At 36.9% G+C, this 17,952-nt stretch overlaps 1 protein-coding gene across 3 annotated transcripts; it reads right to left on the bottom strand.

The window, feature by feature from the left end:
- Window positions 1–674: 674 nt before the first annotated feature.
- On the bottom strand, window positions 675–17,677 carry LOC116258299 (E3 ubiquitin protein ligase RIE1). 3 transcript variants are annotated; one of them, XM_031635380.2, is made up of 9 exons: window positions 17,432–17,672; window positions 16,848–16,953; window positions 13,596–13,726; window positions 13,385–13,487; window positions 11,037–11,909; window positions 4,582–4,701; window positions 2,871–3,003; window positions 2,631–2,786; window positions 675–984 (listed from the first exon to the last, which is right to left on the bottom strand). In XM_031635380.2, the coding sequence occupies exons 5-9, from the start codon at window positions 11,591–11,593 to the stop codon at window positions 823–825; spliced, it is 1,128 nt and encodes a 375-aa protein (XP_031491240.1). In that variant the 5' UTR covers window positions 11,594–11,909; window positions 13,385–13,487; window positions 13,596–13,726; window positions 16,848–16,953; window positions 17,432–17,672; the 3' UTR covers window positions 675–822. The 3 variants fall into 3 exon arrangements, with proteins under 3 accessions (XP_031491240.1, XP_031491241.1, XP_049934964.1); XM_031635381.2 differs by lacking the exon at window positions 4,582–4,701 and having other exon boundaries at window positions 13,596–16,953; window positions 17,432–17,677; XM_050079007.1 differs by lacking the exons at window positions 16,848–16,953; window positions 17,432–17,672 and having other exon boundaries at window positions 13,596–15,390.
- Between the last annotated feature and the right edge of the window lie 275 nt (window positions 17,678–17,952).

Raw genomic sequence — 17,952 nt, 5'->3', positions numbered from 1 at the left:
CTCCCTCGCGGGGGAAGAAAAAACGTGTTTCCTGTCAGATGATACACAACACGCCACCAGAGTCGATGCTAGTCACCAGTCACCAAAAAACCCATTTGCTCGAAAAAGACGCGATAAAAAGATTAAAACAATCAAAACAAAAAAAAACTCGTCCTTTCCTCATCTTTCTTAAAAAACTCCAAAATAAAAATTTTCCAATTTTATTCACGTTTTATCACGTTTTTTTTTCTCATTATTTTGACATTAATTTTTGTTTTTAAGGATTAGAACTTAAATTAAAATAATTATTTTCACTCGTAGAACATTTTTATCAAGTTATTTTTATGTTGGCTTGTTCTATTTTACTTTTTCTTAACTTTTAGAATTCTTTTTCTTTTCCAAATGAATTGTCAATTTTTTCCAAACATTTGCAGCTTTGCCGAAAAATACCTGCACAAAACCTCATCATTAAAACCCATTAACGATACTTTGACTACGCTCGTGATCAGAGCCAATAACACCAAATACAGGATCAATAAACTGTAGCCACTGCTACACGTTCAATTTTTCTTTTTCAGACAGGATTCAATGCAATGGCACAGGAACATAAGATTGAGAATTCTGGTTCAGATTGTTGAGACATCAAGCAGAGAGAGTAAGAAGAAAAGACTGATGAAGCATTGCTAGGGCCTGCATAGACTGCCTCACATAACAAGGCCAACCGACCTTTAAATGAAAATCACCACGAGCAACATCAGAAACGATACTCGAGCCGTTCAAAATGTCATACATTTTCTCTCCTTTTGACATTTATGTCCAAGACATACATAAAAGGTCAGAAAGTCAGACCTGTTCATTTCCCTTGAGAATATTGTATTTACATAGTGGACAAGTTGCGTTAATTCGAAGCCATTTCACAATGCATGCTGTGTGGAAATGATGTTTGCATGGAAGTGCATGGATTTCAGCCCCATCTTCGTATGCTGTCAAACAGATACAACATTCCTGAAACAACAAAGGGACGACGATTCAATTATTATAACAAGTATAACTGAGTTGAACAAGTAAACCTTAACAAAGAAACAGTAAGATAACTGCCAATATAATTTTATATGAATCCGAACATGACATCCAAAAAATGAGAACCAACTTTTCTAGGCTTTATTCTTAAGGAAACTCAGGAACTCCCATGAGCCACAACCCAACATATTATATCCATTGCAGTTCACTAGAAACGCATACAATTGCAATCCACAAACCAAACATATTCTTGAGGTGGCTGTGACATATTAATCTCATGCATATGAAGTCTCACATGACAAATCCTTGACAATTAGGAAGTCATTCCACTTCAAATATTTTATAATGCCTTACATATTTTTAAATTTCACAGGATCACAAGTCACTGGAAAAAATAATCGACAATAACCCATAGCATAGCAAAATCTTGATCTTGTTTCCGCACGTGACAGAAAAAGCTGAAGTCACCGGTGATACGATGAATGTAATCATAGAGGTAGTTTTGACATTCATTACCACCAAAAATGGAAAACAGCTGGTAAACAGGTAAAGTAGTTGAAAGGATAAGCCGTGGACACAAAGACACTAGATTAAATTTCAATCCTATGAGTCTGAAGTCTGTATTTCGAGCTTTCCCATGGGATGGTGTTACTGTACGACATAGTAGACTAGGTATTGGAAGATCTCATCATTGCATACGAAGGAAAAAATGTGTATATATATTGATAAACTTCCTATTCGATATCACACACTAGCTAGGCTTCTTGAATTTTTCATTCAACATGGATTTTAGAGAATGCAGTTCATTTGTTCAGGATGCCTTCCCTAGCAACTGAATGCAGGGGGCTTTAAGCAGTTACCACATGATATTGGTCACAAGCTGAATTTTCCTATGGAAGAGCTAAGAAAATACCGCGATACAGTATTCTTCATAGGGGGTTTGCGTGTGTGTGTGTGTGTGTGTGTGAGAGAGAGAGAGAGAGAGAGAGAGAGAGAGAGAGAGACAGACAGAGAGGAGCGGAAGAGATTAACTAGGTTATGCCCACTCAAATATGTTGGTTGAGATTTGTGGCAATTTTATTTTCACAATGATATTACTGTGGATGTGAACTAGATGATTAAGAATAGACACTTAGCTATGTCACACAAGCACAGGGTGCAGAGTGTGCAGTGATGATATATATAATCATTGATTTGACCCCAAAAAAAAAGCAATTTGTTTGTTGCCACACTTGACTCGTGTCCACTAGGGTGCAACAACCATTTTTACAACTTCATGTTACTTAGGCCGCTTAATACAAGACATAAAAGTAATATAAAAAGGCTTAAAAATCAAGGTCCTTGAATTTTCATGAATATTCTAGCATCACAACACCCCCCCTTTTCATTTGCCCCACTAAACCAAGAAGAAGACACATAGTTAAAACGGACCATCATGCACAAGATCGAAATGATTTCTACACTTAGTTTCTAAGTTTCCCCCCAAAAATATATTTGCACTCTAAAACAATAATGTGATATTAGAGAGGATTTTCTTGAACTTAGAATATATTTACATTATAAAACAATAGAATGACACTTATTATACTACTCGCTAAAATGTGACACAACTCGACTGAAGGAAAACTTACAGCATCATCTGCTGAAAGTGGGCGCTCATTAGCTGAAAATTCTGAGCCAGCATCAACAGGCACCATGGTTCCTTCACCCATTCTACTCTTCTCACCACCATCTTGTCTATATCTATATCTTGGCAGCAAACTGATATCAGCATCCGAAGCACCTTCCTGTTTTACAGCATGGAAATACGTGTCAGTTTCAGACAAAGGTCAATGCATTACTGTAAAAATTGTTGGCCATCTTTGTCTAACCTGTCCTGCTACTGCGTATAATATTGCAATGATGCAGGGCAAGCAACAGCAGAGAGCAATCCCAATCATGCAAGCCAGGGCAACACAAAAGATAGCAAAGAAGACATCAAAAGCGAGAAATACAACTGCTAGCCTGCAAGGATCATGGAATTCATGTGGAAAAATGTCAATTTAATTTAAACATAAAACTTGCACACAAACCCACATGCAAAAAAATGATGCAGTTATCAGAAAAAGATAATGATGGAAACTAGTACTATGTATGGAAAGACAAATGTGATCCTATGCTACCAAGACACCAACAAATTTCATGAGCACTTGATGTCAATCATACCTTTAATTGTCTTGAGTCTCTTGACAGCTTAAGAATATAAGATTCCATCAATTTAGATGGATGCTCAAACACTTCCAATGAAAATTATTTATTACCACTTGATCAGTAATCTGTAGTTATATATATATATATATATATAAAGGAGTGAATGGTGACTATCCATAGTAACCCAGCTCACTCATGAGGGGCGTCTGATCCATAACGATAGATTCTTGAGAGAAAAACAAAGAGAAGAAGGTGGGAACTAATACTAAATAATGAAAATGCCCATCCCCATCACCTTTGTCTCCTGTGGGTTATTTGATCCATTGTGATAGATGTGAGAGAACAACAAGGAAGTAGCATTTTCTCCTTTTTTCTCTCAACTGTCCAACACAATGAATCTGACGGCCTTCATGAGTGAGTTAAGTGATTCAAGATAGCTAAATCACCATTCATTTTTTCTATATATAAATATGTGTGTGTGTGCCTATATATATATATATATATATATATATATATATATATATATATATATATATCTGTGAATTGAAATCAGCCAGGCAATATCCATTGTTGGATGGGTAAAATTAAATTTTTTGATGCTAAAAAGGTGTCACAAATGGTGCATTCCGCAATGGTAAATCACTGGCTATGGTTTCTAGCCACATAATGCACCAATTGCGACAGTTTTTAGCAGCGCAAAATTAAAAAAAAAATCCATAATATAAATATAACTATATATATATATATATATATATATATACAGTCATTTCTTTATGTGCTTTGCAAAAATTCCCTGCCTAGGTCTGTTACACCATTAATGTGTCCCAGTCCTGTCAAAAATTATTAAAATAACTACCATTAATACTTTATCGTGGTTGGATAACCAAATAAGCAAGACTGTTATAACTTATAACCTTATTTTTCAAAGAAAAACGTTTGTGATCCTGGTTCAGACTGCCTAGTAGAAGGCTTTGGCCTTGTATTTCACAAAAGCAAGGTGAATGTGATCTCCATGAGTAAATACCTAGAGATTAACATATAATACATGTTTCTCAATGCATTAAATACTATACAAACATATTTCTAAACGAATGGTCAGCCTTTTTCGGTTCATGAAATATAATCTAGAATAAGTGTATAAAAACTATCTAGTATCTACCAAAATATTCTCTTTTAGATCACTAGTAATTACAACACTAATACCGTAGTATCCACCTAATATAACAGTAAAAAACCCAAAAAAGATCATCAGGTTTGGATATTTTAAGTTTTGCAGCATGAAAATGGAAAAGCAATGGTAGTGTCATGTGTCTCTAGTATCTGGTACTTCTCAATCAGACTGTGTGGTAGTTCACAAACTCAGTTATATTATTTTAACACTATAGCCCTTACCAGTAGAGACGAGGAGCATTTTGCAGAAGATCCTCACCTCCAGAAACCACCCAATAGAATCCAACTATCCACCAGAGGAAGGATACCATTGTGTTAATAGATTCACATCTCTTTACAACGCTGTAGAATATTCAACAAAGGATTATCACTTGTGTATTTATGACTACTCTAAGTGGGTCTGAAAAAGGATGCAACTAAATGCCAGCAAATGACACAGAAAACAGAAACGTACAATAATTCCTCAGAAATTCATGAATGAATAAATGAAAGACAACCAAATGGGTTCCTGCAACAGTATTAGAAGGTAAAAGCATATACAGTAGAAAAAGTCAAGTACATGATAGCTGGAGAAAAAGCCAACCAAGTTGACCTATCAAAGATCCAAAAGAAATAAGATGATGTCACAACAATCTTTCTTATTTTTTGACTTGCAATACAGATGCTTCCAAGTGAAAAGGAGGCTGAAAACAGCCTAAAATATCTCTGATAAAAAGACTAATAATAGCCAAGATGATCCTCCATCAAACAGCACAAAAGAATAACAAGGAAGATGAAGGGAAATGGACAAAAACTTTATTAATAAACAGTAAAGATACTGTTTAGAACAGTGCTAATACCAATGAGATTTCTCCCTCATTTATACACAACAAAAAGAACTCGAAGACAACTAACCGTTGGTAGGCCATAACCGCTCTAAAAAGAGCCCACTGGAGCTAGTCAACCAACTAGCTCCAATCTGGTCAAAACAACAAACTATTCAGATATAAAACTAAATACAAAAATAAATCAAAAATAGAGGAAAACACTAAAAATACAGACATAAACTCCAAACTACAGACATAAACTCATATACAAGTACACATATCAAATCTATACATACATTACTGAAAGTTTGCTAAAAAAGAAAGTTAGATCTAGGAGATCACAAAGCTTTAATGAAAAAGTTTGCAAGTTGGTATTCTAAGGCAACATACAGCAGTTCTTTGTCCCCTTCAAGAATTCTACACGCCAAAAATGGCAATCCATCTCCATATGTTTGGTGATGGTTCTGGACAATATGTATAGAACTCTTGTGATCACAACACAGCCTGGTTGGTTCTATTATCTCAGTTCCCATATCCAACAAAAGTTGTCGCAGCCACACTATCTCCATTATAGTTGAATCCATGGCCCTGTAGGCCTGTACTCTACCTCTGTGGATGATAGAGACACCTTCTGTTGCTCCTTGCATTTCCACGAGATCTGAGGTTTACCTAAGAAAACACAAAAACCGGTTGTTGAACGTATGTTGTTTGGGTCCCTTTCCTAATCGGCATATGTATAAGCAATTAAATTTAAAGAGGATGAAGAGGAAAGTAAAACTCCCCAGCTTTATATCCTAGCAATAGAAGCAAAGGTTTCTTAATAATATATTCCAAATTCTTCGACATATCTTTTAGCTACAACCCTAGCTTTATATCTTTCTAGAGACCCATCACTCTTGGTTTCACTTTATAAACCCATATACACCCAATTCCTTTCTTTCCTAAAGGTAGATCTTGAATTTACCAAGTTGTCATTTTTGGTGCTTTTAACTCTAGTACCATAGCATCTTGGCACTCTTTATACTCCTGTGCTTCATTATATGTAGGAGGTTCAAGATAAGAATGACTAGCAATTAAACAAACTCTATAATTCAAAGTCTTGGACTACATGATTCATAAGACACAAATCTATTGGGTATTTTAGGTACTCTAGTGGATCTCCTAAGATTAAGTTCAATAATGAGATCAGCATGTGATATGAGACTAGTATTTTCAATTTGAGCTGTCTCAGATTGAGTTGATTGCCTATTTCTTCGTTGATATGTGATGAAGTCTTTAGATGCTTCATTTTCATTACTATTGATGTCATCTTTATGATCATCCAATTCATTATCATCAAGCCTTGATAAATATTTGAACAAGAAAAAATAATCCATATCTTCTTGAGTTGATTTTCTTCCATCAAATCTACTTACATTGTCAATGAAACTCACATTTCTAGAAACAATTACTTTGTCATTTGCTAAATTATAACATTCATAATACTTTTGTGTTCCAAAATGCCCAATAAGAGTACACTTTATGGTTTTGAAACTCAATTTGTCAGCTTTATCATTTAGTACAAAGTATTTGCAACCAAAGATTCGAAGTCCTTCATAATCTGGTTTATATTTGAATAATTTTTCAAAAAGAGTACTATATGACAAAAACTTTTGAAGGCATTCTATTGATAAGATAAACTGAGGCAAGGGCAGTATCAGCCCAAAAAATTTTAGGAGCATTCTTGGAAATGAGAAGAGTTCTTGTAGTTTACATGATATGTCTATGTTTTCTTTTGAATAAACCATTTTGTTGGGATATTTTTAGCAAGATTTTTATGAAATATCCCAAAGTTTTCTAAGTAATTCTGAAACTCATTTGAAATATATTATCTTCCAGAGTCTGTTCTTATGATCTTTACTTTAGCATTAAATTGATTGTAATCAAATTATGAAAGCATATAAAGTAATGAACACCTTTGATTTAAATTTTAGAAAGTAAATCCAACAATACATTGTAAAATCATCAACAAAGATCACATAATATGAGAATCAGGGCTATCCCCATACATCGGAATGAACAAGTTCAAATGGCATCAAAATAAAGAATGTTCTTAAACCAAAATGAATATATATTTCAACTTTCCATGTAACCAATCGTTACATTCAAAATTTTCAATACAAAAATTTGTGGTAGGAGCCATCAAAGTCAATGTGTTTACATTGGGCATGAGGATGTCCCAATCGTTGATACCAAAAAATTAATGTCCACTTTTTTTGCAACGGTACAAAAAGATTCTTTGGGAATACTTAGATTGTTCATGTAATATAGATCACCCTTCCTAAAACCTTCCCCAATCAATTTCTTTGAGTGGTGGTCTTATACCCGACATTTATTTGATGAGAAAATATTATATAAACCATGGTCAGATATTTGTGAAACCGAAAGTAAATTGAGATTAAGTTTAGGAACATAGCTAATTTTTGGTATGTAAAACTTCTGCTTACATTATATTCATTTTCAAAATTTTCAATTCCTTTAACACTTAATGATGCTTCTTCAATGATAAAAATATTAGATACCTTTTGAACTTGTTTAACTTTGTTAAGAGGGACATATTAGGTGTCATGTGAAATGATGCACAGGAATCTAAGAGACAAACACTTATCAATAGTAGTAGAACTGGATGTCGATCTTACCAATGCTCCTGTGTTTGATTCCTTAATCATGGGCTGAAGAGCCGTCATCACTTGATTCAAAATTGAAAAAATGGAGGCAAGTTCACATCCTTTATTTTGAACACTTGCAACCTTTTTGAGATTAGTTTGATAAAATTGTCTTCCATTGTTTTGTCCTCCTTGATTGAGGGTTCCTCCTCCAAGGTAAGAATGGCCACCATAGTTTTGTGGTTGCCGTTCTTTAAGTTTAGGACATTGTGGTCATATGTGACTTCGTTCATGACAAAAGTGGCAAGTAACCTTGTATTCTCCTTTATTTTGATTCTTAAAATAAGGGCGCTTATAAGTTTTAATATTGTTTCTGGGTCTAGATGCAGCCAAAACTTTTTGCTCTTCTTGTTTACAGACATGCACACTATCATCACCTTTATTCATATGCATTCTAGTTTGTGTGGAGGAGGGGCAAAAAACAATAATGTTCACCTAATTTGTTCAAATTCTGGCCTCAATCCTTGTAGAATTTGAAAGAATCCAACATCAACTTCATCTCTCCTAATCTCAGCAAAGTATCTTAGATAATTCTGGTTCACCATTCACAATAATTTCATTGAACAATTGGTGAGTACACCAGAAGCTGCTAATGAACGGAGCAACCCCAGAACTTAGATTCAGCTATTTTCAGCACTCCTTCAGCAAAAGAATCAGTAAATTTCTGGCTGAATGGAGATCTACGCTGATGTAGAAAAATTATTGGATAGTTGGCACTTGGCAGGCATTTTGAACACCAATTACCAAGCTACAAAAAGGTGTGCAGTCAGCAGAATCGCCACGGTTGATAACAGTCTTGTGCAAGGGCAGCAACAATCTTTCTTCAATAAATTGACAATTTCTAGCTTCAGTAATTTCACCAACCAGTTGGTGAACACCACACTTATGAACCAGCAAGAAAACTGTGCAAATCAAAGCCCAAACCAGTGCTCTGATACCATGAAAAGGAGGCTGAAAGCAGCCTAAATTATCTCTGCTAAAAAGGCTAATAATAGCCAAGATAATCCTCAATCAAAATCACAAAATAATAACAACGAAGCTGAAGGGAAATGGACAAAAGACTTTAGTAGTAAACAGTAAAAGTAAGGCTTAGAAGTTAGAATGGTGCTATTATAAATGAAATTTCTCCCTTAGTCCTAGATGAAACAACATGAGAATATAGAAAAAGACTCAAAGAGAATTAGCCATTTGTAGCTCCAACAGCGCTAAAAGAAACCATTGGAGCTAGTCAACCAACTAGCTCCAATCTGGTCAAACTCCAAAAGCGTCCAGATATAAAACTAAATACAAAAATAAATAAAAAAATAGAAAAACATAAAAATACAGACTTAAACCTATGCATAAGCACATACATCGGATTTATAATATATAGTTATATACATATATAACCATAAATGTACATGTATAAAACATATACAACTATGATTAAATATATATGTGTGCATAAATACAACATATCTACATGTATTTACATATTTTCTAATATAGAGTATCAACTACACTCTGCTCCTACATAGCCTTTCGACAATTTTTATCAAGAAAATTTTCTGTATTTGCATTCATTGCTTTGTATTGCAAGTGAAGCACCCACATCATGTCACGTCAACATGAGTCCGACTTTCCATTGAGTAGCAACCATATAATTAGGAAATCAAATATTAAATCCAAGACACACTTGAGACGGAGAATTCATCAATTAAGTTTGAATAGGTTTATAATCATTCTAGTTTTAAAAGGAATAGTGTAAATTCAGGCAGCTTGATTCAGCAACAAAATATTTGATGTTAGATTTGCTACTGACCAGATCCTTATGTTGTATCAGAAACACTAGGCACTGATAATCTGAAAGACTGAAACCAAATAGATGCAATTGAGAATAATTTCAAAATTCAACCCTTAACAACATCAGTTATTAGAACTACTTTACTATTATAAACAAATTGAAACAAATATCCTTAAATAATCTACCTGAAAAAAAAATTTCAGACCTACAATGGAATTGACAAGATAACGAAATTTACCCATTCCTACATGCAACTGTGCCCCATGACCGATCAGCTCCAACTACTCAAAGTTACTTCTGCAGGCTTGTGATGAGACACTTGGGTCTGCTTTCAACTTTGAGCTATTTTACCTCTGGGGCATGATCTTGCACAACATACTCATACTCACAAGAGCCTTCTATCTTGCATCCTTTTTCAAATGGGCTCTTGATAGGTGCACCGTGTTTTGGGATTACACATTCTCAAGAATAGCACCTTTTCTCATAAACTAGGCCTTTCTTTCCCTTTTTCATAGACAAGACAGGAGCAACCGTTGTATGATTCAAAATTTCAAATCCTAAATCCTTTATTTATCATACTGTAATCACACCATCTATATATCTAATTTAACCCACTATTAAAAGTCAATACTTTTATTCATCATTTATTTTAGGTTCACTTTGAATAATTTATGGTTTCATCTATCTTCTATTTTTCACCATCTCTCCTTTTCCCTTCCCAACTCTTCCGTATCCCTCACAAGAAGGAATTGAATGGTAAACAGGGCAAAATGGACCTTCACGGCAAAAGGTACGCCCTCTCTAGAGAACCGTTCACGAGACGAAACATCTACGCCTTATCCATGCCTTGGTGCACATGTTTACAGTGTCTTGGAATCTCCTCGCAAACAAAAACATAACAAGGCGCCGATACTAAAGCTTTTCACGCTGTTGACGTATAAACATAACGTTTAGGATTGCTAGTAGGTTTCCTAGAATCATCAGCTTATTCAAGTAATACTCATCTTCATTACAGGAAGCAAACACCCCGTTCTTATAAAGCTTAACCAAGCAGCACTGCTGCCTTCAATCTCCAGGAAGCTGTCAGACTGTTCTTACAATTGTCGCATATCAATCAACAGATACTTATTATTTTGAAGAACTATTAAGCCGAACCACCACGCGAGATTTTAAGTAAGGTGTAAAAAGTAAACCAAGAAATCATCCTTCAACAAGTTAGCAACAACAGGAGCAATCTTCTAGTTATAATATTGAACAAGAATTTAATTCGACGATCGTTTTCACAGTATCTTAGCTACCAAGATTCAAGCCATCATGCCGAACGTTTCGAAGAAAAAACAAGAATTGGTGAATCCAACTGCGTAAAAGGATCACTATGAGTACCTAGACCGGTTGCCGGAAGCTTGACTCCTGTAACCATCCTCTTCATCATCATCTTCACTTTCGAGGGCATCGGAATCCTGTTCTCCGCTGCCGGAAGGAGGACCTCCGCCCTCACCGGGCGAGCGACGGCGATTCCTCCTTCTGTACTCCATCCATACAAAGATCACGTGCAGAAGGCACTGTAAGGCATACCCGCATATCCAAATTCTGATCGGGGTATTGGGTCTCTCCCTAACGGAAGAAGAGAGCACGACTATGGAGACGAGAATGAAGACGAGGTTCCACGTGACGTCCAGAGCAACAACCGGCTTCGAGTAGCCCCAGTCGGCCCGGCGCTCTTCGAGCTGCCGGGCGGCCGTCCGCCGAACCACCATGGACGGTTCCCGCAGGCCTCTGCGGCTGGCGGCCCGGCTGATCAAGAAGGCCAGGTTGTTGCGACGACCGGCTCCGCCGTCGCCATTTCCCCCTCCGAGCAGAGGAGTGGGGTCAACAGTGCGCTCTGAAGAAGCTGCCGCCGCGGTGCTGGGAGCGGCCGTGGTCGATCTTTCCTCTTCCATTCTCACAGTTGCGGCTGAAAGCCCCCCGTCGCGCAAGAAGGGGATGAAGGCACGTCCCCCATCGTTCTAATAGGTATGAGAGAGAGAGAGAGAGAGAGAGAGAGAGGTGGTTTTGAAAGGTAGATGAAGAGAGAGAGAGAGAGAGAGAGAGAGAGAGAGAGAGGACGAATGTGCCACCGCTCCTTCCTGTGCCTTCTCTTTACCTTCCTTTCCGCCTTTTCCCTCATCAACGTCCCTCGAGCAACGCTGTCTTCGTGAATGCTCCAGCCGTCGATACATCGGAGGAATTCAACTCCGAATTTGATCTCTGAACCTCCTACAAGAACCGACCATACCTTTTATGTATTTCTCTTAAAAACTGAAATCGGCTCCATGTATTTTAGATTCGGTAAGGACAATGATTCTGAATATTGTCCAGACTCGGACTTGACATACCGGTTAGGCAACTGAGCCCAAGCCCGAATTGGAGAAGCAGTAAGAACCACACCAAGAACCCGACCCCCAACCCGTTACATGTGAAGTTCAGGTCATACCTCTGTCAGATTTGGGTTCGGTTAAAAAGTTTAAAATCCAAATCCTAGTCTGTTCCCACATCTGGTTAAGGATTTGAGACGGTCAATATGGTAAATCCAGCCCAAGTTCAAACCTTCTACATTCCTCCTCCTAATATGGTTCGCTGACAAGATGTTATGGGTATTGTAATTTACTATTTTTTGTATTATTATCTGGTATGCAGTAATAACTATATTACCATAAAATGAGAACCAATCTTGTCAATATTATCGTGCTTCATCTCGTATTATAATTCTAACGTTAGGCATGGGCCAACACAAACAGCTGTCTCTGGTTAGATAAATAAGAACTAGTGATGTCTTTACAAAAGACAACTTTGCTGTGAAACACTAGCACTTTAATTTTAAGTTACCGCTTGCAAACAAAAAGAAAAAAACCATAAAAATGTGATCTTCTTGGTTAAAGCTGCAAGGAATAATATGAAATCATACACACATTGCCTAAATGACATTTTACACACTGAAAAATGCTGAGAATTCATTTGAACCCCCTATATGATGGTTAACACGGAACCCATGTCCCACTATTTCATTAGAGGGATACCTTTTCTTTTCAAAAATCGTTTTTTTGAATTCCACTTTTGTCCTTATAAAGGAGCTCTTCGCATATACCATCAAAGGTATTTTTATCATTTTCAGCCATTAACACTGGAAGAGCATAATGTAACCAGCTCTGTTAACAATTTAAATTATAAAACCCCAACATGATTTGGGGTTGTTTGCAGTAGGGACACATCATGAGTGTTTCATGATATGTTTAATAATTGACTCACAAAATATCCTTACTGTCAAACGACCTTGAAAAGACCACTTTGTAATATGATCCACATCAAACAAAAACACCGGTTACCTTAGGACGAGAGATTATTATCCCCATATCAACTTCATATGGTTCAAAAGGGAAGAAGCTCTCTGCACCTAAACGCGCATTAGTGGTTAACTTATTCAATGTAGTTAAAAATGCATAAATGGTTCCAGTTGTGTCAAACGTAGTTATTAGCCCATCCGATTAAATATTGTCTCCTCATATAATAAAATGCAAGAATTTTGGAAATGCTGCTTTTCGTTTTGCAATAGGCAATGAGGAATTATGCAGACTTATAGCAGTACGCTCAGTGAAAATGGGGAGTTATGTCGTGCTGAACAAAGAGAGGAAAGGAAGACCCTTGAAAGGCGCTAATGATGAGAAAGGCAAGGATCTCGTGGGGGAGGAGAATACCTCCACCATTGCAGCTTTAACCATATCCATGCACCAGTCATCTTTTGAGAAGGTTCACCAATCACTAGTAGCTGCCCACTGTACTGTTGACCATGGCAAGCAGCTAATAAATGGAAGTCAGTTATCCCGCATGATTTTAGCCCTTGACACAGCCATAAGCTAGAAGTTAGTCAAACTGAAAACATTATCAATAAGCCCAAGAAAGCATCACCTGACAGCAGCAGCCATCTACCAGCCATTAACTGCATGCCGTGGCATGTCTTGCTTTCATTAGTCCAAATCAAGCATGTCCGAACATACAAACTCTGTACACGAAACAAGAGGGGCCACCCACAGAATTGTCTGAAACCGTAGACATAGATATACTTGGATTGTCAGAAACAGAATATTTTTATTATATTTAGTTCATTAAACATTGGAATCTGTTAATTTATAATTAGTAGGTATCATATGCATTGCAGGATATTGCAGGTCTTTCTTAATTTATACTATGAGGTACAACATACATGCAGAGGAAGAAGCGTACCATGTAAAAATGACACTCCAGATGTGTTTTTCATGCTGTCTTGGAATGATTCAAAAGAAACAATTAAGAAAGCTGAAAGTTCAAGATGCTGCAAGAGAATCAGACATCAGTTTTTGGTTGAAATAGAAGCTAGGTTATAGAACTTCTGAGGCATCTGTTTCGCCCTTTAATGGCTTCTTACTTTGATATGTTCCTGAAAGATTTAGTTTCTCATGGTGTCTCTCTCTGTCTCTCTCATACAGCATGCCTTTATTTTTTTTTTAGTGTACAGACGCAATAAGCTGTTATGACTACCATCAGCAACTTCATGAGGATATGTACGTAGACTTACCAACCAGCGACATATTCCACTATCAATTTGGTACGAAAGTCACTTCTTTTTACTTGGTTTCTGTAGTTACTGCCTTGTATATTGGTGTTTAATTACTAAGCATGTTTTTCTCGTCCTTAAGGTCCTTCATGATGCCAATCCTAGAGTTCTGAGCAGTCACGAAAAGTGGAACCTATAATTTAAGCCATAGGCTGTTTATTTGCTGCATCTTGTCCATCATTTGTAATTTCTGGATCTCTGTTGTATTAGGGTTCACGTTACGTGGATTATGCAATTCCAGTTTGGTTCCACCACCAGAATACTTCAGACACATGTAGGATATGTTAACTATTAGTTTCTGTTGAAAGATGTAAGGTCAAGAGACCTGATGCATTACAAGTTATTAGATCACACAGTTTGTGGACCTCTAATTTCTATATACGTTTCAAACAAACTGGGGGCGTCCGAATAAATAGACATTAGTATGGTAGATGTTCGCTAGGTAATTGATAGATGTTCATAAATATGTGAATCATCTATAATCTGATGCATTATATTATCATCTGATAACCTTGATGCTTTTTTATAAGATCTTCCTTTAAGCTACCCTTGTGTTCCTGAACACCAGCTATCCTCATTTTTTGTAGAAAATATAATTTGACGTGGCTTGAGGAGTAGGAGTTAATCACACTCAAGCCAGGACACTGCTGGAAAGAAGATGAAATCATTTGCAGAACAAGAAACATGGACAATGCATCAAATAGATAAAGTCTAGTTTCAACCATGTCCATGTGTGAAGTAAATATTTTGCCTTGAAGAATAACTTCCTAAATTGATATGAAACGAGCTCGAGTTCATTAAATAGCAACAACTCTTTTCCACAAGTGCAATTAATTGACTCTCAGGAAAAGCAACTATGAAGATTGGAGCACTAGAGGAGGACGAAATAACAAACTTTCATTATCTGGCGCTTTGGTTCTATATTTATCAGGTCCTCATGCAATCTTTAGTAACTAATTTACATAACATTGTCACAAATACCATTTTCAGGTTTTCCTCAACGAAGCTTTTCTTAAATTGTAACCAGGAAGCATGTTTTTCATGCAAAAAAGTGAAATTCAAAAGGCTTTAAATAAAACTTTGTGTTTTCTACTAATTACTTACAAAAACATTGATCGAAACTCAAAATATTTAATTGTATGTCAAAAACCCTCGAATGTTTAAAACATATTAGAAGTACTTTTTTGAGAAAAGGGAAAATGAAAGAAGTTAGAAGAAATGTTTTTTACATCTGTCATTTATTTTTAAAATATTTTGATTTTCCCATTTTTTTCATATATCTTTTTTGAAAAATGGTGCCTGTCTAGTCGTCTGCTAATGTTTTGAGCTGATGTACAAATATATCTTCTTCATGAGCTCCAATAATTGGAAACGTATAGATTTATTAAAAAAAAGAATGCGCGGATTGAATATTATGACCGGTGTTCTGTGGCTCCCAGTAGTCTCGCTGCCGTGCTTTCTGCAGCTTAATTTCGTTGTTGCCGGAACTATGCGGTATGGTTCAGCGACTACTTAGTTCAAATTATTTGGCTCGGCTTTTTATCAATTGGTTGAAGGATATTCAATATAACCAAGAGTTAACGCTGAAAATCTGACTTTATGGGAATCTTCGTCTAAAATTCCCGATAAACTAGTTTTTTATAATTATATCCGTAATAATATGGTAAAAAGAGATCGCTCAGAGCTGGCTCTGAGTCTAGGGAGTAACAAGTATAAAATCTTGTAGAATTTGATGTAAAAATTAAACTGGGAAAGCTGCCAACAAATGCATTTCTTTCAAATAGCGCAAAAAATAAGCCCAACAAAGAGAAGATGCAAGCACGTGGACCTATGCTTATAATATGTGGATGTTTGAAAACAAAGAACAACAATAGAAGATTAAGAAGCACATGAAGCTATATTCATCAATATCTGACGAGCATGCAAAAATCGGGGGTGTAAAGCAGAGTTGCTCTGCCTCTAGAATACTTCGTCAACATGGAAATGATGACAAGCATCCAAAAGAAGCTCGCATCTCAGAGTAGCCATCCACTCAGGCAAGCACGAGCATGTATAGGGGACGAGACCCCATTGATTTTACACAAGTAGACTGGCAGAATTTCCGGTTGGATTCTGAACAGTTATTTATTTGGCTACCAAAAAAGATGTTAAAGGGACGTGCATTTGCTAGAAAACATCTAGAACCATAATCATCCCAAACTCCCACCAAGGCTATGCTGCTATGCAATCTCCAGGCTTAATCTTCATCAGAAAAGAAATAACACCCCATCTCCCTGTACAGCAGTTTGTGGGAGTGAACAATTTGGCTCCCTTCATACCATGTTGACTTGCTGAGAACTAACCCCAATACCCTCTCCCTTGCTCCCTTGAATGGTGAGCATTGAAAAGCTAGACGAGTAAAAGAAGAGGAATGATAAAGGTTTCGGTGACTGACTTATTATGCAGAACACAACCGTTTTAGACCATGTTCACAATCTTACCGTCCATTTGCCATATAGAGGAGCACCTTACTTCCAAAACAGCCTTTTACAAAGTACAAATAGGAGACTGAAAGAGGAACAGTGCACCTGATTGCATTGTACGGATTCCTGTTATCTCTCAGGTTCGATCATTTTGACAGGCCACAGAATCGCGTTTCACTCCCAAATAACCGATCGATCGTATGGAGCTTTCCTACAACAACCATTAGAAAGTGAAAAGCAAATAAAGAAACAGAATCACCAGCCTTTAAAAGGAGGAAAAATTAAGTGCGTGCAAGGGCATTCAAGAACTGCAACACGATGGGTTTACGAGACACTCGCATAAATCAAGCACTGAAGAATCTCAACTAACAATCACCCTTCCCTCTCCCTCAATCGCTCTGCTCCACCGACTGGATTACCTAGGCTAATCAAGGGTAAGCCTTAATAAAGGTCCCCAGAGTGAGAAGAAAAGCTGCATTTTGCTTCGCATGAAGGATCGGAAATTCAAGAACCATTGATCTAACCTTGTGAAGGAGAAAATATCCAGGAATTCAAAAGAGGGGGAAAAGTGACGCGCAAAAGACCTACAACATCGCTCGTCGGTTTCCGTTCCAGAACATAATCAAACGCGCATGAAGTAATCGAAAAATCGAAGACGAATACTGATTGAGGTTCTCTCGAAACGTTACCTTCTCGGGCCGCTTCCACTCTTCCGTGCAACAGTATAATACAGGTCCCAACGAGTTGGCGAAGCAGTCATTGCAGGAAACAGTAATGGAATGCAAAAGGGAGGGAACGATCTAGCTGCTTCTTCTGCATCTTCGCAACAGAACTTCAAGAAATTGATCATGGGTTGTCTGGAATCAGCAGAGGGAGCGCGGGTGAATGCAAAACCGCTCCTAAGGCGCGTGAAACTTTGGTTCAATCTGGCGCCATGGCATGAGCCGGCTACTTTTGATTATTAAGGCAAACTTTCAAATTAGGGGCAAACTTTTGTTCGTAATTTGAAACTGTGACTGCAGTTTATAAAATTCATCAGTATTATTATTCGTGGGAATTCTGAAATAATCGGTTTGGTCAGTTGTTCATAAATTTGTCGCGTCAAAAATTCTTCTAAAAATGCAAAACGCCGATTAGGAGTTCGTTTTCGAAAAACTTAGTCCTTATTTCTCATATTGCTTCCTTGTTGACTTATATTTGCCTGATTTCC

The sequence above is a fragment of the Nymphaea colorata genome, chromosome 8 (genome assembly GCF_008831285.2).
Source record: "Nymphaea colorata isolate Beijing-Zhang1983 chromosome 8, ASM883128v2, whole genome shotgun sequence".
NCBI classification, from domain to species: domain Eukaryota; kingdom Viridiplantae; phylum Streptophyta; class Magnoliopsida; order Nymphaeales; family Nymphaeaceae; genus Nymphaea; species Nymphaea colorata.
Note: the sequence above shows the minus strand (reverse complement) of the source record. Positions and strands in the feature narration are given on the sequence as shown.

Coding starts and splice junctions, on each gene's coding strand:
- LOC116258299 (XM_031635380.2), bottom strand. CDS start 11,593: ATGGAAGAGGAAAGATCGACCACGGCCGCTCCCAGCACCGCGGCGGCA. Junction 4,702..11,036: donor GCTTCCGGCAACCGGTCTAG/GTACTCATAGTG, acceptor AATATTCTACAG/CGTTGTAAAGAGATGTGAAT. Junction 3,004..4,581: donor AATGCTCCTCGTCTCTACTG/GTAAGGGCTATA, acceptor TGATCCTTGCAG/GCTAGCAGTTGTATTTCTCG.